The 25,422-nt window shown below is 37.7% G+C and overlaps 1 protein-coding gene across 1 annotated transcript in view; it reads right to left on the bottom strand.

The window, feature by feature from the left end:
* Positions 1-25,422, bottom strand: part of PDE11A (phosphodiesterase 11A) — a 361,415-nt gene that overhangs the window by 215,717 nt on the left and 120,276 nt on the right. The window contains exons 3-4 of the mRNA XM_038585090.1: positions 13,360-13,449; positions 9,448-9,588 (exon numbers count right to left, since the gene is read on the bottom strand). Coding sequence (XP_038441018.1) covers positions 9,448-9,588; positions 13,360-13,449 — 231 coding nt within the window. The remainder of the gene's footprint in view (positions 1-9,447; positions 9,589-13,359; positions 13,450-25,422) is intronic.

Below are 25,422 nucleotides of genomic sequence, written 5' to 3' on the forward strand. Positions count from 1 at the left end.
TATACTTGAGGACATGCATATGTCCCAGTTGTCATGGATTGTCTCACTTTAATTAAGCCTATCATCCTGAGACAATTATTAAAAGTGCCTCTTTTCACCCTTAAAAGTATCTTTGTTTGAAAAGCCAAACTCTAGGCAGCCATGCCTCAAACAATTTATGTTTTTAAAATATTTATTAAAAATATAATGCATTCAAGTAGAAAATTATTTATAGTCAGACACCTGGGTTTAAAAATGAAACAGCTAAAATATTTCAGTGCAATTTAATGGGATATATAGTGTCACTGTGGAGACTATGACCAATAAAAAACAGACAAAAGCATAAAAGAAGAATAAAATTTATGCTTTATTCTTGACTTGGACCAATTGAATAGTTCTCAGCCTCATTAATTTTTAAAAATTTATTCTCTAAATCCAAGTCTGATTTTATAATAGATATACCAAATGAACCTATATTAAATAAATAAATGCCGACATTCACATACAAAGTAAAAAAGAATCTAACGAGAGAAATCTCAGAAGTGGTTTATAGGTCAATGAAACTGAACAAGTGGTTCCAAGCTCCTCTGGCTGTTGATCAGCCCTGATTATTGCACCCTAGGGAAGGCAGTACACATGCCACAGTGAAGTAAACAAAATATCCCCAAGCATCTCTGCCTGTTCTTTGGAAAAGCTCCATGGACAGAAGTCTTTTGATTTGGCTATTTATCAAGCACTAGTTGGTCTGGTTTCTCTCTGTGTTTTTTTTTTTTTTAATTTAAAAACAACTTAAAAAAACAAAAACTGTGCTCAGGACTATCTACTCCTGCCACCAAAAAGAAAATAAGAATGATCTAATAATCACCATTTTTTCCATTAGTTTTCTTTTTTTTTTTTCCATTAGTTTTCTTAATCTGTATTTTTCTACAAGAGGATTATTCTACTGGGAAAAAGACTGAACTAAATGATCATCTACTGCTATCCTTCTTGATAAATTTCTCACTTACACTGATGAGTAATTTACTCTAATCGTTGATTCACTCAATCAACATTTATCAAATGATTAGTGTTCAGGCATTGTAATGGGCTCTGGAAATACCAAGGGGCATAAATCACGTCCTGTCTTTGAGGGACTCAAAATAGTGAGGGGGTAAACAGTTCACAAAAGTATAATTTCATCACAATATATATTCAAAATTCTACAGGCACACAGAAGAGGGTGTTGAAGAAGCCTTTTTGTGAATTATGTCTTCAAGGGTGGGCAGGCATGTTCTAGGCTGGATAGTGGGGGAAGTTTTCCAGGTTGAGGGACAAGTAGGTCAGAGTTTTGGCCAAAAACAGAGAAAACACTCGAAAGGGTTTAACTGAACCTAATTCAAAAAAGGGACTAGTTACAGAAGTGTGGGCAGAAACCACACTTAAAAGAAATCAATAAGAAATGGTGAGGTACCCAGGAACTAGCAACTTTGGAAAGGCTGCAGTCTAAAGGAGCATGTCTAAAGGTCACAAAGAGCAAGAGACAGAAGGAAGGATGGCAAGAAGGGGAAAATAAATTTATTGGTGTCCTAGAGGCATCAGAACTATCGTAGGTATTCTTGGAAAAATCCAGCCACCTCTACAACTGGCAGAAAAGAACAAGAGGAATACTATCCCCAATTTCTCTCTCCTTAAGTCTTTAAATCTTTTGCTGGGATGCCTGGGTGGTGCAGTCAGTTAAGCATCTGACTCTTGGTTTTGGCTCAGGGTCATGATCTTGGGGTCATGGTACTGAACCCCAAGTAGGGCCCTGCCCTCAGCGTGGAGTCTGCTTGATATTCTCTCCCTCTTTTTCTCTCTCTCTGCCCTTCCTGCTTGTGTTCTCTATATCTTTAAAATAAATAAATAAATCTAAAATAAAACTTTTAAAAATCTGCTAACCCCTCTTGTTTGTCAAACTCATCTGAAAGCCAGTAGGCAAGAAAGCCCAAGTGCCTTCAAGGGTTCTGAGTTAAAGAGAGAAAATTCACAGACAGTTGGGGGCAGGTGGGATTTGCAGAGAATAGCCAGTACAGAGTTGACACTGTTGAACTTTACTTGAGCCCGGTTCCCCCAAAAAACAGTAATAATGAAGAAGTCCCTCCTATCACTTTGTTCCAGAATTGAATCAAAAGACCACCCTGCCTAGCAAAATAAGACCTGCTTCCATCTTTCCTTTTCTTTGAGATGTTCCTTAGAAATGAATGGTCTCCCTATTGCAATAGCCTGGATGAAATTATTTCCTAACTATCTGGTGCATCTTTTTTCCACAAGAATAATACGTACAAAGATATAGAAGCAAATACATGCAGAAGCTGATCATAGGGAGGTAGGATAGAGGAGGAAGAAAGGGATAGAATGAGGCTGAAGACCAGAAAGGACAGCCGAAAGTTAAGTTGGGAGCATAAGTGGTGAACCGTGTATGTTGGGCAGTTTGAACTTTATTGTGTGGGCAACAGACAGTTATCACATATTCTGAATCAAGGAAGAAGCAGATGATGCTCTACAAGAGAACTAGAAGGAGTATTAAGAATTGATGGACAGGAAGATTGCCTTGTTTGCAACTGAAGAAATGAGTTGAGGAAAATGTGAAGCTACGAGATTAGAAAAGACAAGTAAAGACAGTGGTAGAAGAGGTGGGAGGAAGGGGCTAGAAATTGTTTCAACATAAAAGCAACAGAACTTACAAAGATTGCATGTAAATGGTAAGAAACACTTAGAAGCTACTGTAATATGTGGTTTTTAGCTTGAATTACTTACTACATGATGATGATTCTATTAACTGAAACAGGAGATTCTATTAACTGAAACAGGAAATTTCAGAAGTGGTAAAGATTTGGGGCAGGATGTGGTGGAGATAGGCAGTAGGGACTGAAGTTCAGAAGTTGGAGATATATATATATACACATGCACACATATTTAACAATATAAATGATTAATGATATGAGTTAATATATTGATATAAAATTATTAATAAAGTGAGTTATATAACAAATATATATTAATAACTAATGATATGTACATATACTCACATCATTAATATATATACATATATATAAAACAATGATTGTTTGGATAATCATTAGAGTTTTTTTAAGATAGTTGCCACTTTGTACTCTAGAAAACGCACTTGGATCAAAAATCAAAAAGAATTTACACTGATTTTCTTAAAGGAAGAAAGCAAGTTAAAGAAAAGTGAGGAAATGGAAAGAAAGTGAAATAGAAAAGAAAGCCTGGAGCAATTTTGCCATCCCTTAGGATGAAGTGGATTGAATTATAGGCTTTTCCAGAACGATCAGATAAAATTACCTCCATCTCTTCCTCTCAAGTGTTGGATTCAGGAAGATCATCATCTAATTTAATAGCTTAATTGTATGTGTATTTACATAAGAACCAAGAAGTTAAGGAACATATTAAAAAGTAAGTGTAGGGGATCCCTGGGTGGCTCAGCGGTTTAGCACCTGCCTTTGGCCCAGGGCGTGATCCTGGAGTCCCGGGATAGAGTCCCACATCGGGCTCCCGGCGTGGAGCCTGCCTCTCCCTCCTCCTGTGTCTCTGCCTCTCTCTCTCTCCCTCTCTATGTCTATCATAAATAAATAAATAAATATTAAAAAAAAAAGTAAGTGTAGCTCCTGCTTTATGGTTTAGGAAGTGAGCTCCAGAAACTAGCATCATGGTTATAAGCTGAGTTAGGAAGTCCTTGATGGAGTTCTGCATGAGGCAATAGCTGCCAGCCATTAGGATGAGCCGTGAAAGGAGAACATGAGAGACACCTAACTCTGGGAAATGAACAAGGGGTAGTGGAAGAGGAGGTGGGTGGGGGTTTGGGGTGACTCGGTGATGGGCACTGAGGGGGCACTTGGCGGGATGAGCACTGGGTGTTATGCTATATGTTGGCAGTTTGAACTCCAATAAAAAAAAAATTTTAAACCACAATTTAAAAAAATAAAATAAAATAAAACAAAAATCTTGGACTTCTAAAAAAAAAAGAAGAAAGGAGAACATATGTAAACACTAGTGCTAAGACAGTGCCTTAGGACTTTACCATGAAAATGTCTACATTCTTGCTTTCCTTGGTGAAGTACAGAAAGAAATAGAGATATTAGTAAATACGTGAGCTAGAAAGCAGCTCACAGAAGGGATAGGAATTGCTTAGGTCCATGGAATGTAGTAACATTATGCAGGGAATATTCAGTCCAAGGGACTAAATATTTCCTAAGATCAAGAGTAGCTAGCTATGGAACAATCTTTCTATTTTTTCAGTCTAGTAGAAGATACAATTGATAGTCACTTAAAATTGATTGAAATACTTAAAGGAAGCACAAGAGGGTAAGATATTAATTTTGGCAGGAGAGAGGCTGGAAAGGCATTCCTTGTTTCTATTTTTGGCATCCACTGAGTGAACAGATCAGTTAACACCTGCCTGTTCAGTTTAAAGACCATGAAGGCAGTCTCTAATAACTGAATTAAGAGTTTGATGAATCAAAGCTTCAGTAACTAGATTTCAAGTTTCTTTTCTTTCTCTTCCCCTCAGATGAAGAAAGGCCAGGAAATACCATACATCTGCAGTAACCAGCTTTTTAAATATTCAAATCACAAGGCAATAATCAGATGTTTTGTCTCAAGGAATGATTCTAATAAAATAGAAAAAAGCAAAAGTTATTTTTAAAGGAAGGAAACTTCCAGCAGATTTTTTTTCCTGAAATGATGCCTCCCCACCCCCCCATCCCCTGCCAATTGTAAAAAGTAGCATATGGAATGCTAGTTGAGATGATGCTATAAGTTAATGTTTTGACACATCCGTTCTCTTCCAAAAACAGAGCAAAGATTGATAAAATACAGAAAGACAAAATCTTAAAGACATCTAGAGGTTAAAAAACAGAGAGAGAGAAAGAGAGAGAGAGAGAAAGGCAGGATAGCAGAGAATATAAAAAGGAAAAGATCTCTAGAGAGTCAAGCTTGAAGACATAGGCTTACTGTGCTCCTCCAAGTCCAGAAACAGGCAGGTGGCAATGATCAGAATTTCACCTTCTACTGGGGTTTGGGGACTAAAAATGTTCCCTTGAAAGAGGTGATGTAGCTTCACCCTCAGAAACTGAACCATGCTGCTCTGGCTTAGTGTTATATTACTACATAGCAGGAGACCCAACTTAAGACCTGGTTCTTGACTAGGGGCCTAGGAATGGCACAAACTATTAAATAGGGAGGGAAGAGTACAAGAGAGAATAATAATAATAATAAAAAGACACAAACAAAACACTTCCATCAAAATGAGCTCCTACACCTGCACCCCCATGTTTCTAGCAGCAATGTCCAAATAGCCAAACTGTGGAAGGAGCCTCGGTGTCCATCGAAAGATGAATGGATAAAAAAGATGTGGTTTATGTATACAATGGAATATTCCTCAGCCATTAGAAATGACAAATACACACCATTTGCTTTGACGTGGATGGAACTGGAGGGTATTGTGCTGAGTGAAATAAGTCAATCGGAGAAGGACAAACATTATATGGTCTCATTCATTTGGGGAATATAAAAAATAGTGAAAGGGGATAAAGGGGAAAGGAGAAAAAAATGAGTGGGAAATATCAGAAAGGGAGACAGAACATGAGAGACTCCTAACTCTGGGAAACAAACTAGGGGTGGTGGAAGGGGAGGTGGGCGGGGGGTAGGGGTGACTGGGTGACGGGCACTGAGGGGGCCACTTGACGGGATGAGCACTGGGTGTTATTCTATATGTCGGCAAATTGAACACCAATAAAAAATAAATATAAAAAACAAAACAAAACAAAAACAAAATGAGCTCCTATCTCAAACTCAGAAACACATGACAAATATTAACAAAACTAAATCAATGACTTACAGAATTGGATAAGAATATACTGATAAATCTCAGTTACACTGAACACTTGAACCCACTTGTATCAAGAATGAGAGGTGAAGATGAGAAAAATATTAAGAATATGAATGATTTGAGCAATATCTCATTCTTGACCAATGGATCCTGAGGGAAAGTCAGCTAGAAAAGAACTCTTTTGGAAAAGACTTTCTTCCCTGAGAAAAAGAGAGACATATGAACAAAAGTTTTCCTTTCTTCCTCTCCTGGGGCACAGTTCCATGAGGACACACTACCTAGAGCTGTGCCAGCTTCCTGGACCACAAGGATGAAAGGCAGCCAAGCAGTGAGACACAAACAGAAAGTGGACAGAGCCAGGTTCTTGATTGCATCACTGGGCTACTCCACCATCCCAGAACCACCTCCTACAGACTTCATCTCACGTAACATATGTGTTCCTATTATTTAAGCCATTTTCCCTTATTTATTCTATTATTGCAGAGATTGCTCAAATTGATGTATAAATTAAAGCAATTTCAATTAAAGTCTATACAGAATTTCTCATGGAACTTGATAAATGGCTCTTAAAATTTCTATGAGAGAGCAATAGGCCAATAATAAGCAGGCCAATTTTAAAGGAGAACAGCATTGAGGGCTTGTTCTATCAGATATCAAAGTGTATTATCAAATTATAGAAACTGAGACAGTATGGTACTGGTATAGAAATAGATTAGTGAGCTCAGAAACAGAGCCAGGTATATAGGGAAACTCAATAATACAGAAGTGGCATTACATAGTTGGGGGAAATGGTTCTGACACCATTGATTACACATATCCAGTCTTATACCCTATGCAAAAAATAAATTCTGGATGGATACAAAGACCTTAAAGACCAGATGGGTTAAAGAAAATATAAGAGAATGTCATTATAAGATGGAGGCAGATAAAAAATTTTCAAACAGAATTCTTAAAGCACAAATCAAAAAGGAAATGTATAAATTTCGCATATTAAAGTTAAAATATTCCTCGCCACCAGGATACTTGTTGGGAGAGGCACACCTCAGGAGCCCTGAGTGTACAGTCCTTGCTTCTGTTTGTTGAACTGTGCAGCACCAGATTTCAGCTTCTCATATCCTGTTCATTTGGTTTCTCCTCCCATACTTGGCATGACTGTGTCTGGTCTCCTTCCTACAACTGCTACTACACAGTCAGGATAAGTCTGATGTTTTGAGAAATCTTTAGTGGGAAGTGTGCTAAAGGAGAGCATGGCACTGATGGTTTTCCTACATGGTGACCCACATGTATTTAACCTCACTCCCACCCTCAGCCTTCCCACAGCAAGGCACTGGTCTTGCCAAAAACTCTTTACAGCTTCTAAAATGGTACCAAGCAGATTGGGCTCCTTTTTTTGCACATGGCTGACTTTTTTTTTTTTTTAAGATTTTATTTATCTATTCATGAGAGACACAGACATAGGGGGAAGCAGGTTCCCCACTGGGGGTCCTACACTGGGACTCGATCCCCAGACCCTGGAATCATAACCTGAGCCTTAGGCAGATGCTCAACCACTTAGCCACCCAGATGTCCCTGCACATGGCTGACTTTTACCTCTAGACCTCAGCCCTCTAGGTGAGAGGAGCTCATCCTCACTCATAGGCAAAGAGAAGAGACAGGGAAGACTGGCCTGGAATTTTCTGCTCTAACACCACTATACCATCTTAGAATTTTCAGCTGTGCTAGCAAAAAGGTCTTTTTAGCTTTCAGTAATATGTCAACATCTTTAATGCTGGTATCACCCACTCTAGATAGTGGTTTCTATTTCCCCCACTCCAAGCACTCATGTACTTTATACCATTAGGTGATATTGTTCCTACTCTTCTCTACAGCTCTGCTCCCACCTTCCATATCCACTTCTGTCATCTGTACTTTTTCATTTGATGTGCCAAAGAGGAACGTCACAGGATAAAAACTAGTCCCTATTAAAAGATTATCAAGTATGGCTATCCTGAACTGGTTCAAATTATTTTTATATCTGTTTACAACTAAGCAAACAGCCCACTCGTCCCGGTTCTGATTCCACCTGGCCCTCCAGCCACTTGCCCTCACAGGAACCTGGGATCAGGGATCCTGGCAGCTGAAGCCCCAACAGCTGCCTCTTCGCACCCTTGCTTAGTGAGTGCCTACAGCCTGCCCGCACCAGTGAGCACCTCCACCCCTCCCCATTCCTCTCTGGGGCTTTAGAGTCAGGCCATGGGGGTGACTCTAGCAAGTCACTCAACTCTCTGAGCCTCATTTCCTCCATAAAGTGAGAATGATAACAATACCTATTTCATAAGGATGAGGGAGAATGAAATGAACTCTAGTACTTCATACAACATCCAGAAGCATTCCACAAATAGGGGCTATTGCAGGGCAGGGGGATTCCTCCCAGGGTTCCACTGAGTTTTACATAATCACAGGATAATGGCAAAGCTTTGCTTATTTAAACCACACCTGCTGAAGTAGAAATAATGCCAACCTCTGCTAAAATAGGGGCAAACACTCCTAAACATTTTAAACCTTTATAGATTTTTAAAAACTTCATGTTGTAAGTTTTATGATACCTATTATTAAATCTCCAAAATTTACCCTAAGGTTCTTACTCTTTGAGGAAAACAAACCTAAGGCAAAGACAATAATCTTATCTAAGTAAAGTACAGTGAAATACCCTCCTCTGCCATATTAAAATAGTCCTTAAGGAGCTAGACAATTCTTGGTGTTTGAAGACAGTTCACAGTAAATATATTAACTTGCTGCTAAGGGTTTAGACATTTAACTTTCAAGGAGTTAGACTGATGATGATCATTATTTTCAGTACTGTTGTGCATTTACCCAAGGACTTCCCCCAAAGAGGTGAAGGGCTTAACAGAAACCTGAAAGCCAAGGTGCTACAGATCGGAGGTCTTGAACTAGCTGGATGCCTGCCTTGGGAGTCAAAGGGACCCCTGTGGTGAAGAGGCAAGGAGCCTCCTCCACCTGTGGAAGCGTCCCCAGCTCTAAAGCAGCAGAAAAAGAACTTGGAAACTGCACTTCAAACCTTCGCTGCAAAGCAGAGCCCAGCAGAGGCTTGCCACTCCACTCAGCTCAAGTACTATCTGGCTGAGCTCCCAAAGCAAAGGGCACTGCTTCTCCAGCATTTGTCTGCTTCCTCCTCGTAAGAGAGCTGTGGAGCACTGTCTGGACTGCCATCTTCACCCACAGATGCCAAGGGCCTTCCTCATGCGGGTAAATATGATGGGAGCCTGGCACTTGAGCTAATGTCTATTCAGCTGGGTGACAGTGGACAAACTGTCTTATCCCTCAGTTCTCTCATCTGTGAATACTCAGGGCTGGGATAGCTCTCTAATGTCCCCATCAAAGCAAGAGTCTATGTTTCTAAGGTGACAGCAAAACAATACTGAAAATACATGTAAAAGAAATTTTAAAAACTTTAATTTTAGAAAAAGTGACCTCATGGTGAGAAGAGTCATGAAGAGTGGTTCAAGCAATGATTTCACAAAATAAATTACAAATAAAGTAAACTTTTAGTCCCTTAATACAGTCTTCAACTCTATGTAACAGGTAAAAAAATGACTTACTGGTGATTCAATGTCTTCGAGGAGTAAAACAGAACAGCGTTCACATTTCAACAGAGTTTGGGCCCGATGCATTATTTTCTTGACAATTTTCTCCAGGTCAGTCTGTTCTTCAAAGAGGTCATTAACAACCTCTAGCAAAGCCTAGGAAAGATGAAATGGATATATTTAGGTGGGTATAGGACTGAATAAAAACATTTTTTCCCTCTCAATAGTCCATTTAGTCTTTGCTATAATAAAATATAAGTATTTTAGTGTGGCTAATTTTTAAAACATTGATGATTATTTTGACATATTGTTTTACAACACAGTTTTGAACTGAAAAACACAACTTGAGAATAGTGCCAATCCATACAATCCCATATAAATCCCACATATAGCTATAGGGCTATCTCCTGAGTAGCTAATGACTGCACAATTCCATTTAGTCCACTATAGCTCTAGGCTTCTCCCTCACTCCCACTCCACAGTAGTTTTTCTGCAATGTGACTAGGTATAAACCCAACATTTTATAAATTATGGATTCTATCCAAAGCACATTTATTTCAGAAAATTACAAAGCAGCTCTTCCTCACCCTCAGGAAGAAATAGGTTCATGGTCGAACTTGAGACTTATTTTCCCTAATACATATTTCTCATAGAGCTCTGTAAGAATTATAGGGGTGAATGCTAATTAAGCTTCAGAGCCTTCCAAAAAAATATAAACTCCCCATTAATCCCTCTACACAAAAAGTATTGCTTCATCTCACCTATTCAGGAAAACACAAATACTAAAATATATCTGAGGAAAGAAAATACCATTAAAATTTCTGTTAAAACAACAGAATGAAAAGCACACAAATTAAAGAAAAAAAACCCTTAGAATTCTAACTTGAAAACTGCACACTCACTTAAAAATCAAATTGTAATAATCCTGTCATTTTATCCAGCTAAGTTGGCTTGCAATTTTTGCATTGAGACAATATTTACTTGGCATTTTTAATTACATGGCTCTTTCCAGAGATTTCAGAATAGTGGGCTATGTACAGGTAGTAGATATTATGCTTCTAGCAGGGAGCAATCAGAAAATTACATAGCCAGTGAATTGGCCAGAGGGTGCTTTGTTCAATAGGACTTAATAAGATGTACACTCTCAGGTCTGACCTCTCACAAAAGGATTTTGTGGGGTTTCATATTCACATCTATTCAGATAAATGGTGTTGATGATCATCCCAGGGTTATGACCAATTTTCAACTTCAGTAATGAATTTGATTTGTCCTGAAACTGTTAGAAACATGTGAAAATTTCTTCTCAGAGTCTATTCAGGTAGAAAAGCATTTGAATGAGTTAAGGGATCCATGAAATGAGTCTAGTTCACTGAGCATCTAAAAGAGGAGCAAATATCCTTGGTAGCATTTTCTCTAAAGAGAGCTTGTGAGTACAGCTAAGGGCCCTGGGTGGCTCTCTGATCATGGAGCAGAGAAACACCAGGAGGTGAAAAAAGTTTGAGCATATCCTGGCTGTCTGGCATCTGGACAGCAAATTGCTGTAGGAAGTCAATGTGCAATAATTTCATATTTAAATATAACATTAAAAATGAGGCAATTGTCTGAATAATTACCAACACAATTCCCTGTTATTAAGGGGGAAAACATTATTTCCTTAATCATCCAGACTATTTCTTCAGATGGATCATATTAACTGAACAATTATTTAACTTTTCAATTTGTTGTGACTCTGTGGATAGGGCCTCTGGGACCCATATACAAGAACATTTATCTCAAAGGAAAAACTAATTGTGCCTTGAGTCTTGCACTGACAAATCACATCATAGTAATTTTACTGTTTCTAATTAAAAATTGCTGCTTTCCTAACAAGTGATAAAAGTTTCACAAATAACAATACAGACTAGCTCCACAATGGGAGAAAAAAGAGAAGAAAATCTAGGATGATAGGCAATTCAACAGACATTGGAGGCTCTTCACAAAACTGAATATTCCATTTCTTGACTTCCCTTATATTTGGCCCCCTCCTTCTTCTACTACCTTCTTTTGCTCCTGGGTTCATCCTTGGACCTCTTCCCTTCTCACACCCACATATTCTCCCCCAGATTGATCAATCTGGTACTCTACTTTTAAATACCATCTATGTATTCACAGTTCCAAATATGAGTCTAAGTCCTGACATCTCACCAAAACTTTAGACTCCTGTACCCAACTACTTACTTGCCAGCTGTACAAGCCAAAAGTCATTTTCACTCATTTTCCACATCAATAAGCTTCATATATTTCACCACTAATGTTGGGGGCAATCTCTCACTTCTCACTGCTCTAGTCCCAGTCGTATTATTTCTTTTGTTCCTAGCTCTATTAAGATCTGATTGACATATACCGTTGTGTAAGTTTAAGGTATAAAATATGATAATTTGACACATGCACGTGCTGTGAAATGATTACTACAACAAGGTGAGTTAACACATCCATCTCCTCATATAATTACAACTTGCAAATATCTTCTCCCATTCCATAGGTGGCTTCTTCATTTTGTTGATGGTTTCCTTTGCTGTGCAAAAGATTTTTCATTTGATATGGTCCCACTAGTTTGTTCTTGGGAGTTTGTATCAGATCCAAAAAAAATCGTTGAAGCTTTTCCCCTATGCTTTCTTCTAGAAGTTTCAGTCTCATGTCTTACAGTTATAACTTTAATCCATTTCAAGTTAATTTTTGTGAGTGGTGTAAAACATGGGTCCAATTTCAGTCTTGCTCATTTGAATACCCAGTTTTCTCAACACCATTTATGAAAAAAATATCTTTTCTCCATTAGGTATGCTTGGCTCCCTGTCAGATATATATTGACTGTACAAGCATGGGTTTATTTCTGGGCTCTCAATTCTATTCCATTGGTATATGTTTTTAGTGCTAGTACCATACTGTTTGGATTATAATAGCTTTGTAATATAGTTTGAAATCAGGGAGTGTGATGCCTACAGCTTTGTCCTTCTTTCTTAGGATTGCTTTGGCTATTTGAGTTCTTCTTCTCTGCTCTCCAGGCACATGGACTCCTGTGTTTTTGTACTTGACATTTCCACTATTTGGAATGGTCTTCCCTGATCTTTGTGTAGCTTTGCTCCTTTATTTCATTCAGGTCTCTGTTCAAATAGCATCTTAAAGAGAACTTGATCATACTTTGAAATATCTTTCCAAACTATCCTTCCATGATCAATCTCTATCTCTTCTTCATCTCATTTCATTTTTTATAGCACTTATCACTACCTGATACTATATTTTTTGTTTGCATATTATCTACTGTACCTATCTATACCTACCTGTATCTATTGTATTATGAGCCTAATATTATTTAATATCTATTTGATAGTTTAGCATTTTTTTAGTCTTTCTTTAGTATTTACCTCTATAGCTGGTGAAAGTCCCTCTTTGTCTGTGTCTCTTAATAATCCTATAAAAGTGTTTGCATTATTGTCTAGTTATCTTGTGATGCTCTTCCAGAAAAACTTTTAATTCAAAAGCATAATTCATGAGGTGAGTGAAATTATTTGTAGCATACCTTGCTTCTTAAACTAAATTATAAAAATATTACTAAAGTGTGTTATTTTTTTTTTTTTACTAAAGTGTGTTATTGTTTTAAAGCTATAAGAGTACCTCTTCTATCTACCTTACAGTATAGATGTGAAATTAGTTTCATTTTTAAAAGAAGCCAGTACTATTTCCCTCAGACAACAGAGAATTTGTATCCACTTCCATTTGGAATTACTGCTTCAAAGGTATCTTCTATCATAAACTTGAAGGATTAAACAAATAAAAAGGACTCCTAGATTATTCAAAGATCATCTGCTGTTTTTAAAAGACATGATGACTCACAGACACTTGAAAGTCAGAAAGCTTTGAGAGTTGTCAATAACATTTCTTTCTACTTACCCTGCTTCGTTCATATTCTTTCCTTGAGGCAGCAAAGAGCTGAGCATTAGATATGGCAATTCCACAAAATGGAAGATACATCTGCATAACCTAAGGGTAAAGAGAGTGTTAAGAACATTAAAACATTACTGCACCAAATTCCATCTTCCCTGCATTGGTCTGACCATAATATTTTCTTTTCAACCACAGAAATTGAGTATGGAATTATGGATACTAGTATCTTAACTTTAGAAGGGATAGTTTTCAGAGTTAGCGATAAGATGGTCTTGATCAAGCTTTAACTAAGGACAGTCACATTTATGAGCATCTACAGTGAAGCAACAGACAATGATGACTATGATACGGGAACTGTAAATCATCTGTATATCCCTTCTTTGATCAGTGAAAAAGGAATAAATGAATGAACTCATATATCTAGAATTGAAGGCAGGTGTCCACACTCACATGTGGAGGCCAGTAGGCTATGAGTCAATTTCTTTGTACATGTGTATCTGTAGCAGGGATCTTACCTTCACCCCAACACTCTGTCAGCTACAAATTTCAGTATGCCCGGTAGATTGGCCTGGTAGGAATTTAGGGCCCAGAAGGCCTAGTAGCCTCGTATAAAAGAGCTCAAATTGCGCTTGTTCTGCTGACAGAATTGGATGTATGCAAATGTGTGGGATGATCCTACAGAAGCTTGTTTGAGGAAAGGCTGGGGATCCTTTAAGAGAGCACTTTTATGGAAAGAAATAGCTACGTGTGGCAGGCTTGATCCTAACAAAGACTTTCTCAACACTTCATCATCACTTATTTTCAGTACTGCCTGACACTCACCCAAATTCATCTCCAGAATCTCTGATTCCAAAGAGAAATAGAATGCCCCAAGTAAAAACCGAAGGAGCAATTTCCCTAAACTCTTCACAACATAGAACATTGTGACAAGTAATATTGCTTTGGGATTTCTCAAAGCAGAAGGAAAAGGGCATGTTTTGTACCATAGTCTTTCTCCCTCCCTCTGTCTCCTTTTCTGTCTCTGTCTGTCTGTCTCTCTCTTACACACACACATACCACACTACAATGTCCTGTGAAGAGGTACTGTGAACCGAGCAGGTGCAAAACACAGCAGCTCCCACATGCCCAGAAGAGGGAAGTGCAGTGTTCACCATAGGTGAGGGACGAGAACTGTGGACATCATGAGAGCCCTGGGACACCCAGAACACAATTACCTAGAGTGGGAGGTGATTTTACAGAGGGCTTGAGAAAGACAGAAGATGAAGGACAATCCACACTGCCTGTCATTTCTTTCCTATTCAAATCTTGTTTTGGCTACCTGGGCATCCTCAACTCTGACCTCGGGTCCCAGAAAGTATTGCACAGTGCTGTGTAAGCTAACACTGTGACACCACTCTTTCAGAAAAGAGAGAAACAATGGGATTGGTATTAAGCAGAGGTATAAAATCAGTGAGTTGATTTTTTATACATCTTTCCAGGATAAATTCCTTCACTGAATTTGATTCAAACTCCTATTTAATGAGGACCTACTAGGTGCCAGACACTCTTGCTTCATTTCTTCATTTGAAAAGCATATCAACTTCTCATGGAGAGACTTTACATTTCAGAGATCAGGAAATTCAGTAACTTGCTCAAACTCACGCAGGAACTCAGGTCATCTTATTCTACAACTGAAGATCATTCCTTACAACATGCTGCCTTCTAGAACGAGATGCTATTTCTGTCACTCCCTCATTCCCCTTCCTTACTCCTCCTCCTCATGCCTTAGGAAGTTTGTTGATAAGCCCGGATAAAGCTGTTGACATAAAGCTGCCAGATAATCTGCCAGAATTTCTCTGCCTTTAGCCAGAATGGGATCACTTTCAACATCACCTACACACATAGAAAGCACTTTTCTTGTAGTTTCCTGTTTTTTACCTGCTGTGGAGACAGTGACTATGATGGAGGTGGGGGGGAGAAGGAGATACGGGTTATTTTACTTTCCTTCTTTTCCTTCCTTCTTTCTTTCCTTCCTTTTTCCCTTCTTCCCTCCCCCCTCCTTTCTTCCTCCCTTCCTGTATTTATTTGCCTTCAGAGGCCACGTTTAATATAGTTTATAGGTTAAGCAGGTAGGTAGGAGAGATCAAATGAATATGTGAAATGTTTTCTAATATATCATAGGCTTGTTTCAATTCATTTGTAATACCAATATTTATTGAGCTCCAAGCATTGTGTATAATTAAAAAGAATGTGAATTTTAAATTAGATGACTATTGTCCTTTACATGGCTGTTCTGTGTGAAAGCCAACAAGTCGTTTAACCTTTCTGAACCTATTTCCTTATCTATAAAATGCCACATTTCACTGGCTAATCTCTCTCATCTTTTTTAGTTCTAATATTTGGTGATACTAATAAGTAGAAACACCCATGAGTGTAACATTCTACTTGCTGGAGAAAACAAAGAATTCAATAAATATGCTCACATTTTATTCAAGAAATAATCATTTTTAGTAGTAATTGATACTGACACAGTCCTTGGACATGATGTTAAGCATTTTATACGCACTCTGTCATCTGATTCTATACCATGCCATTTATTTTATTTTTGATGGGAAAACTGAGGCTTTAGAAACTCATCCAAAGTTTTTGGGAGATATCTCTCTATGGGTCTCTCACATTTCTGCATAGCTTACAAACAAAGGCACTGCTCTAGCTTTTAAAAATGTTTGTATAATAAACAGCCTTGGAATACAGTGTCTTCTTCAGAGCAAAGAAGAGACTTGTTTACTATAAAGTATAATTAAGATAGTATCTGTCTTTGGGGCAGAGGTCTGGCTGACTTACTGTCCATTATTAAGCATCTGTGTTTCCTATATTTGAGGTTCTTCTCCTATAACCCATGTCTTTTGTCATTGAGATGATGCTATTACTGAACATTTCCATTCCAAGCCAGAACCAGCTATTCACTTATCATTAAGACTATTTCATTTTTTGTTGGTCTTTTAGATGTATTGATATGAATTCCCCACCATAGTTACTGAGTATTTATTTGTAATTGTAAAGTAAGAGCCCCAGGAACAATTACTAAGATCCATGTTAAATGTCTTTATTCCCTTTTTACTGAGTTAGTTGCTATTTATTTTATTGTCTTGCTGCATTGATTGCTCCTCTACTACTTTTTATTGCCTTATTTTAGTGATTAAAACCAGAAAGTCCATGTACATATTTAATAAAATCTAAACTGAACATCTTTAGCTCCCCTCCAAATAAGAAAAGGATGTGGAAATACTTTAACTTTCCTGTTATATATGTTACTTTTTTGCTTATATTTCGTTTTGTTGCTGCAAACTAGACATTATTATTATTGTTGCTACTATTATTAGTGAATGTTTATTTAGATTCACTCACATGTTTTCCAATTTTTTCCTCTTCATTCCTTCTAGCATGTCCTTTCTTCCTTCTGGAATAATTCTCTCTTTTTGAATCCTTTAGAATACCCTTTAGCATTGGTGGTAAACGCGTTATTTCTGTTTTGTAAAAAAATATCCTTATTTTATCATCAATCTTAAAAGGTAATTAGGTTTGGTATACAATTCAAGATTGATAGCTATTTCTCCTTGCCCTTAGAAGATATCCCTCATCATGTGCAGCTGATGCTGCTAAAAAGTCAGCTGTCAATCTCATTTTTTGTAGATTTTCCACCTTTGTCTTCTAGCTTCTTCTAGGACCTCTTTCTGTCTTTGGTGGCCAGTCTGTACTTTTCTAGCCTTAATCAAAGGCTTAACTGAATCATATAGAATTCTAAATATATTGGTCAAAGATGACTGAAGATAGAGACCATATAACAGCTTTATAACAGATACATTGAAAACTGAGGGGGGCGGGAATCTTGATTTACAAAGGGAATGATCTACCCTGTGTCACTCACTGGTACAACAATTCAACACTCTGAGGCCAGAGAAAGTCTATTTCATTATGGACACCTACATGACAATATGATTCAATGAATTTCCAAGTAAATGTCCAGGAAAATCAGGCAAATGCATTTTGAAAGGGGGGAGTAAGAAGAAGCAGAAGCAGTATCGGTATGCAAATAGGAGATAATGAAAAATTTTAAAAATTATATCTTTTTTTTTAGTTCCAGTACAAAAGATGTCTTTTTTAAACAAAGAAAGAGAGATACTACTCTATCATGCCCTTCTTGATGTCCCCCTCCTCCTCCAAAAAAAAAAAAATACTAATTTGGCCTTCATCATCTAGTTTCTGAACGCCAAAAGGTCTAAAAAAAACCTTAATGACTAAGAAGCTAAGAAGCTAATGAGTCTGTACACCCGTGTGCAGTACTTTTCAGCTTGAAAGCACTTTATGAACATTGGCTAATTAATCTTTACAACATCCCACTCGGAAAGGGAGTTAAACTGAAAATCATTAAACAGCATAGGAACATCCCTTTAGCCCTAGAAACTCATGAAAAGTATCACTAATAAGCATAAAATGTGAGCCCTGGGACCTTCCATCAATGTCCTAAAGAAAGACAGTAGGTACTGAGACTTTTCAAACTTACAGACAGAGAAAGGTTATTAAAGCTTCGCAGGATAAGCTGGTCCAATGGTACATAATTAGAGGTTACTGGAGGTCTACACTGGAGATTCTGTGAGGGGCCTCAGGCCATCCCCTGTATGGATTCCACTCTTGAAGGCAAAGAGCTTGAAGAGCCACGTCACTCTCACTAAAGTAATGGGTGAGAGGAGGTCTTCCCACCATCATGCAATACAGCCTGTCTCAGAGCAGACCCTGCGATTTGCACTCACAGGTCCCTTCCGCCCTCTAGCAGGAGCTATAAGGCAAAACCTCACTGAGCTGGGTGGGCCCCACCGATTTGAAAGTGGGCATGTTGTCACTCAAACACTAAACAAACTCTTCAAGTAGAGTAATTCAGAAAATAAGGAATCAAAATATGGAATCAGTCACATTATTTTCACATAATGAAACACCTTCCATATATTTTATTTATTTATTCACGAGAGGCACAGAGAGAGAGAGAGGCAGAGACACAGGCAGAGGAGAAGCAGGCTCCATGCAGGGAGCCCAACTTGAGACTCGATCCCAGGTCTCCAGGATCACACCCTGGGCCGAAGGCGGTGCTAAAACGCTGAGCCACCCAGGCTGCCCCCTTCCATATATTTTAAAAATAGAATATTTTAAATAGTAAAAAAATGAGTCTGAAGTTTTGTAGTTTCCAGAGAAAATTCCTGCTTCCAGAGTTTGGTTCACTGCAATTTTTAAAAAAATTTATTCATGAGAGAGAGAGAGAAAGAGAGAGAGGCAGAGACACAGGTAGAGGGAGAAAGAAGCAGGCTCCATGCAGGGAGCCTGACATGGAACTCGATCCCAGGTCTCCAGGATCAGGCCCTGGGCTGAAGGTGGCGCTAAACCGCTGAGCCACCCGGGCTGCCCTGTGATTTTGTTTCTATGCAAATTCAATAAAGACAATAGGTCAGATTTTTATATCAAGAATCAGAATCATAAATGAATCCTGTCACCTCACATCAAAGTATATACTCTTGGCTAGAGCATGCCTTTCTCTTATCAGTGCTGTGCCCTCTTTGAAGAAAAGTTTTCCCAAAATACACAAAGTATCCAACTTTGTTTGAAAGAACATTGGCATGGAATAGATTGATCCTAAACATATTTTTGGAAATTGTTTGCTTCAAGAATTAACACTCTAAAGAGATGGGGGGGGGGGTGCATTTCATTCACAAAAGATGAGGAAGAGCAAGCAAGGCAGCAAAGAAAGGAGACAGAGAAACTTACTCTTCTGCTTTTCCTTCTTAAGAGATGGGCAAGTAGATGCTTCTGTTTCAGCCCTTGGACCTCAAAGCTGGGACCCCAAGGGAATTGGAATGAACACCTTTCCATTATTCTCACCTTTCTTCCTGAGGACAGTATTGGCTAAAAGATCCCTAAGAGGCCAAGCTTATCCAAGGGAGGCAGGCTGGGGCCGATTCCTGGCAGGTAGCCTTGCAGCATGAGGGCCTACTCTCCTGGACTTTTTGCAGGCTTTGGACTGCTGAGCACTTGAATCATCCATATTACCTGATAACTTGATTTCTGCATGCTCCCAATCCTGACCTGGGAGACTTTAGAAAAACGATCATCTCATATCCCAAGGCACTTCCAAATTCCCACCCTCTTATTCACAGACACTCTATTGAAGGGAAAACTGAAAAGAACGCATTTCAGAAGCCATGTCCCTTTCCAAGATAATTTGTATCGTCTTTTTTGGATCATAAGATTTCAGAAAAAAAAAAAAAAAACTACTCATGTTTCTACCACTCAAGGGTAACCACTATTAACATTTTGGAGATTGCCATTCAAATTTTCCTTTCTTTCCCTTCATATAAACTCGAATAGGCTAATCCTATATGTATTATTTTATCTACTTTTTCCACTTTTTATAACCAGCTATCATTTACTATGACCAATGCAAAATAATCCATTGTATAGTCCAGAAAAAGAAAATTTATAGAGAAAGAAAATAGATTATTGGTTGCTTGGGCTAGTACAGTTAATGAGATTAACTGTAAATGGGATAAAGGATCTTATTGGGGGTGTACTCTAAGACAGATTTTTTTTAAAGATTTATTTTTATTTATTTATGAGAGAGAGAGAGAGAGGCAGAGACACAGGCAGAGGGAGAAACAGGCTCCATGCCAGGAGCCCGACACGGGACTCGATCCCGGGACTCCAGGATCGCGCCCTGGGCCAAAGGCAGGCGCGAAACCGCTGAGCCACCCAGGGATCCCCTCTAAGACAGATTTATGCTGATGGCCGCACCACTCATAAAGTTACTAAAAATCACTGAATTGCTCATAGAAACGGGTGCATTTTATGACATGTAAAATATATCTCAATATAGCTATTAAAAATTTATCATTCAAAAATCCCATTCAGTGTATGGATTAATATTTTTTTTACTTAGTCAATGTACTGCTGGACATTTAGGGCATTTCTTTTTTTTTAAATAAATTAATTTTTTATTGGTGTTCAATTTACCAACATACAGAATAACACCCAGTGCTCATCCCGTCAAGTGCCCCCCTCAGTGCCCATCACTCATTCACCCCCACCCCCTGCCCTCCTCCCCTTCCACCACCCCTAGAGTTAGGAGTCTTTATGTTCTGTCTCCATTTAGGGCATTTCTAACGTAAACAATCTTAGGGTTAAATATCCTCTTATTTTTATTATTTTATTAAATCTTTTATTATTTTATTAAACCTTTGCACATCTCATCATTACTTTCTTGGGATAAAGCCCTAATATTTGAACTTATTTAACTTAACACACATTTACATAGCCCTTTCTCTGTACCAGGATATATTCCAAATGCTTTACTAATATTAATTCATTACTATGTATGTACATTTTTAAATAACTCTTAACATTACCCAATTTTTTTTACATTACACAAATTTTTACTTTTTGTTAAAAAAAATCCGAAAGTATAGAAGTGTATACAATAAAATAACTACAGATGTCTCTTCATTTCCTATCCTGCTAACCACTTCCCTCCCAAAGAACAACCTTAAGAGGCATTTGCAGTATATTTTTCTGGACCTTTTTTTATTAACTGCCTACATAAAATATCTAGTTTTGAGAGTATTTGTAAACATAAATGGAATCACACTATAGGTTATGTTTTACATCTTCCTTTTCACTTGGCATTATATCTTAGAAAATTTTACATATTCATTCAAAGATATCTACTTAATTCTTTTTAATCTTTGCTGAATATTCTAGGAGGTGAAAGTACCCATTAACTGACATTCATGTTGTTTCCAATTTTTCTCTATTACAAATAATGCTTCCATGAACTTTCTTATAAATACATCTTTGGTGCTCGCTTCGGCAGCACATATAATAAATACATCTTTGTGCACTTGGACAACACTTCTGTTGGACAGATTCCTAGAAGAGAAATTTTGGTTGAATAAAATGTGCATTAAAAAAATCTTAATAGCTACTGCCAACTCCTCCTTCAAAAATTCTCTACCAATTTATACTCCTACTAACAGTCATTAGAGAATTAATTTACCTCTACTTGTACAACATTGGGTATTATTATTCTTTTTAAATCTTCTCTGACAGATTAAATCAGCACTCATTTTTGCATTAACTTACATTTATTTGATTACTAGTGATATTGATGATAATTTCATTTCATATTTGTTGATTATATCTTTTTTTTATATGGCCTATTTGTGTCTTTTGCTTATCTTTTATTGGACATTCTATTTCTTACTGCTTAGTAAGCACTCTTTTTAGTCTAAGAATAATAACCATCTTCCATTTTTGCATCATGAATCTTACTTGATAATTAGCAATTGTCATTTATTTGATACAGTCCAACAGCCCTACAAGCTATGATTGCTTTGTCTAAGATAAATAGATATTATGACTCAGTAAACCTGGGCCTACTCCCTCTCATGCTATAAAAATTTTTTACAACAATATCTACTTATATAACTCCGTCAAAGTTATTTTTATAAGCAGGTTGACCTACATCTTATCCTGCCTATTTGCTCCATTCATTTTTGTAACTTAGAGTTCATGTAAGAAGTCAGTTTGAGCTATAGTTTGATCCAGCCATTCTTGAATTTTAGCTATTAAGGTCATTATGATTTCTCCAATTACTGAGCATGGGTATAAATGCAGGAAGCTACACTACATAGTATTTTAGTCTTGGTATCAACACCTTGATGCTAGAAAAGTCTTATTAAATCATAATCATTGTATGAACAGAAAAATTCCTCTTAGGCTATTTTCTAATAAGAAACACATTAGTTTTTCTTTAAACATGGAACATATTCATACTATTTCCTCCTTATAGTAGCAAGATCCTTCCTTCCACCATCTCTTTTATCTAGTTCCTTCTTTTTTTATAGCTCCTTGTTCTTAAAGTAGTGGATATGTCATAAAGATGGACTCATATAATATGCAACCTTTTGTGTCTGTCTGCTTTCATTTAGCATACTGTTTTCAAGGTTCATTCATGTTGTTGCATGTATCAGTACTCCATTTGTTTTTTTCAGTCTTTTTTTTTAATTAAAAAAATTTTTAAGAGTAGCTTAAGGGTCACAAAAAAGTTGAGTGGGAAATGTGGAGGTTTCCCATAAGCCTCCTTCCCTCCCCCAACACACACAGTTTCCCCCAGCATTAACATCTTACACTAGTGTGGTACATTTGTTACAATTAATGAGCCAATACTGATATATTAAAGTCTATAGTCTAAATTAGGGTTCACTCTTTATGTTGCATATTCAATTGGTTTTGATGAATGTATAATGACATGTATCTACCATCACAGTGTCACACAGAATAATTTCACTGACCTAAAAATTCTGTGTTGTCTATTCATCCCTCCCTCTTCCCAAACCTTTGGTAGCCAATGATCTTTTCATTGATCCATAATTTTGTCTTTTCAGGAATGTCATATAGCTGGAATCATACAGTATATAGTCTTTTCAGGTTGGCTTCCTTCGCTTAGCAATGTCCATTATATGGGTGTACCACAGTTTGTTTACCCATTTACCTATTGAGGGACATCTTGGTTGCTTCCAAGTTTTGGCAATGATGAATAAAGCTGCTATAAACACTCATGTGCAGGTTTTTGTGTGGACATGTTTTCAACTCATCTGGCTTAATATCCAGGAGTATGATTGCTGGATTGTATGGAAAGAGTATTTTAGTTTTGTGAGAAATTGACAAACTATCTTCCAAAGTGCCTATACCATTTTGAATTTCCACCAGCAATGAATGGCAGTTCCTGGTGCTCTATATCCTTGTTAGCAAATGCTGTTGTCAGTGTCTTGAATTTTAAACATTCTTTTTGTTTTGTTTTGTTTTGTTTTGAGAGAGAGAGAGAGAGAGAAGTGGAGAGGGGCAGAGGGAGAGGGAGAGAGAATCCTTAGTAGGCTCCATGCCCAGCTCTGAGCGCAACACAGGACTTTATCTCATGACATTGAGATCATTACCTGAGCCAAAATCCAAAGGCATATGCTTAATCAACTGAACCACCCAGGTGCCCTGAATTTTAAACATTCTAATAGGTGTTTCATGATATCTCATTATTGTTTAAATTTGAAGTTCCCTGATGATATAGAATGTTGAGCATCTTTTCATGTGTATTTGCCATGAGTATCTTCTGGTGAGATGTCTGTTCAGATCTTTTGTCATTTTTAAATCAAATTGCTTGTTGCTTATCGTGTTTTGGGAGTTCTTTATAAATTTTGTATACCTGCCCTTTATCAGATATATGTTTTGCAGAAATTTTCTCCCAGTCTGTAGTTTGTTCATTACATGTTATTTTTGCATAAAGCTTAACTAGACTTTTTACTTGTTTCTATTCTGATTTCAGAGAACTTTAGGATTAATCAAAGATTTTAATACATTTCCTCATCTACTTTGAACCTTGTTCTCAATATCAGTGTACCCAGGACAGTATCCTTTTGTCCAGGCCCTAGGAAAAAGGCATGTTTTGTCTGTGGAGATAAGCCTTTTCCTAGGGTTTTTCATTTCTGTCATTTCTGTGGGATTTGGAGGCCCTTCCTCTCTACCATCATTGTTTCTATCTCCTATATCCGGATCTTCCCTTCTCCCTCAATGGGAAACACCTTCCCTTTCATTTGGTATTGCTATTTCTATCTGCTTACCTTCAGGTCCTTACTCCTGTCATCTGGCTTACAATCTTTAGTCTATAGGAATGGCTCACTGGAAGCTTGTCTATGACCTCCCAATCACCAGATCACAATACTCACCAACTAATTTATGTCTTTTTCCTCTTTAAAGCTTCTACCACTTAATCACCAACTGGATAGTAAAACTTTGGCTTCCATACACTCTATACTCCTATTTCTTTCTGTGTTTTTGACACTTCTATTCAAGTTATATTCCCAGATTCAGTCTTTGGTCTTCTAATCTTCTCTTTCCACATTCTTCTTCTACGGGTTTATTTATTCTCATAATATAGGAATCCTACAGGGGCACCTGGGTGGCTCATTTGGTTGAGCATCTGACTCTTGGTTTGGGCTCAGGTAGTGATCTCGGGGTGGTGAGTTGGAGTCCCACACTGGGCTTCACACTCAGTGGGGAGTCTGCTTGAGATTCTCTCCCCCTTTCCTTCTGCCCCTCCCCCTGCCTCTTTTTCTCTCTCTCAAATAAATAAGTCTTTAAAAAAAGAAATCCTACAAAATAAAGTATTCTTGGCCGTACAAGAATTAACCTTTGAGCAAGAGTCAGCTAGAAAATGTAGCAAATTTTGTAGGGCCAGATATTTAAGCAGCTGAGAAACTTCCTTCTTTTGCTTACTTATTTCTCCTGCCTCATTCTTGAATGTTGCTCCATCTCTAATCCCCTTTGGCTCTGAAATCACTCTCCCATGTCCCTAGTCACATTACTTCTCAGCCACCTACTACTATTTTTCAGATTTAGGTTTCAGAGCTTCTCATTCTTATCTACCAAGTTGAGCTCTGGGAACATTTGCTTCCTTTACCTCACAGTCTAATTTAGCATTTCCGATCCTAAATTGAACTTCACTCTGAATTCAACAATATTAACTAGACAGGTGTCAAAGTCTCTTCCTTTTACCTGTGTCCTCAATAGTAACCTCTGGGATGATTTTCTGGTGCTGACCTTTTCTCTGTGCTCTAGTCTATAGGACATTTCAACTCAGAGGTCCATATAAACCTCAAACTCAGCATTCCAAAACCAAACTTATCATTTCAATCTCCTTTCCTGAAGAAAGAGAGATTCCAAAATGCTCTGTGTCAAATGTACCATTAATGTTCTATTTACCCAGTTTCAAACTCTTGAAGCAACTTTGATTGCGGTCTATACATTTGCATAAACATTATAATAGCAATTTAGTAGCTTTTGAGGTCTCCATTCCATACCCTTGAGCTTCTGTGGGGCAGCTTTGCCATCCCTCAATATCTCTAGATAATTGTAAAGGCAGCCAAGACATTCTCATCCTCACAAATTGCCAAGAACTCATTAATCTTTGCTTTCCCATACAGAAAAGTCATAAATTTA

Source organism: Canis lupus, chromosome 36 (assembly GCF_011100685.1).
Source record: "Canis lupus familiaris isolate Mischka breed German Shepherd chromosome 36, alternate assembly UU_Cfam_GSD_1.0, whole genome shotgun sequence".
Taxonomy (NCBI): Eukaryota; Metazoa; Chordata; class Mammalia; order Carnivora; family Canidae; genus Canis; species Canis lupus.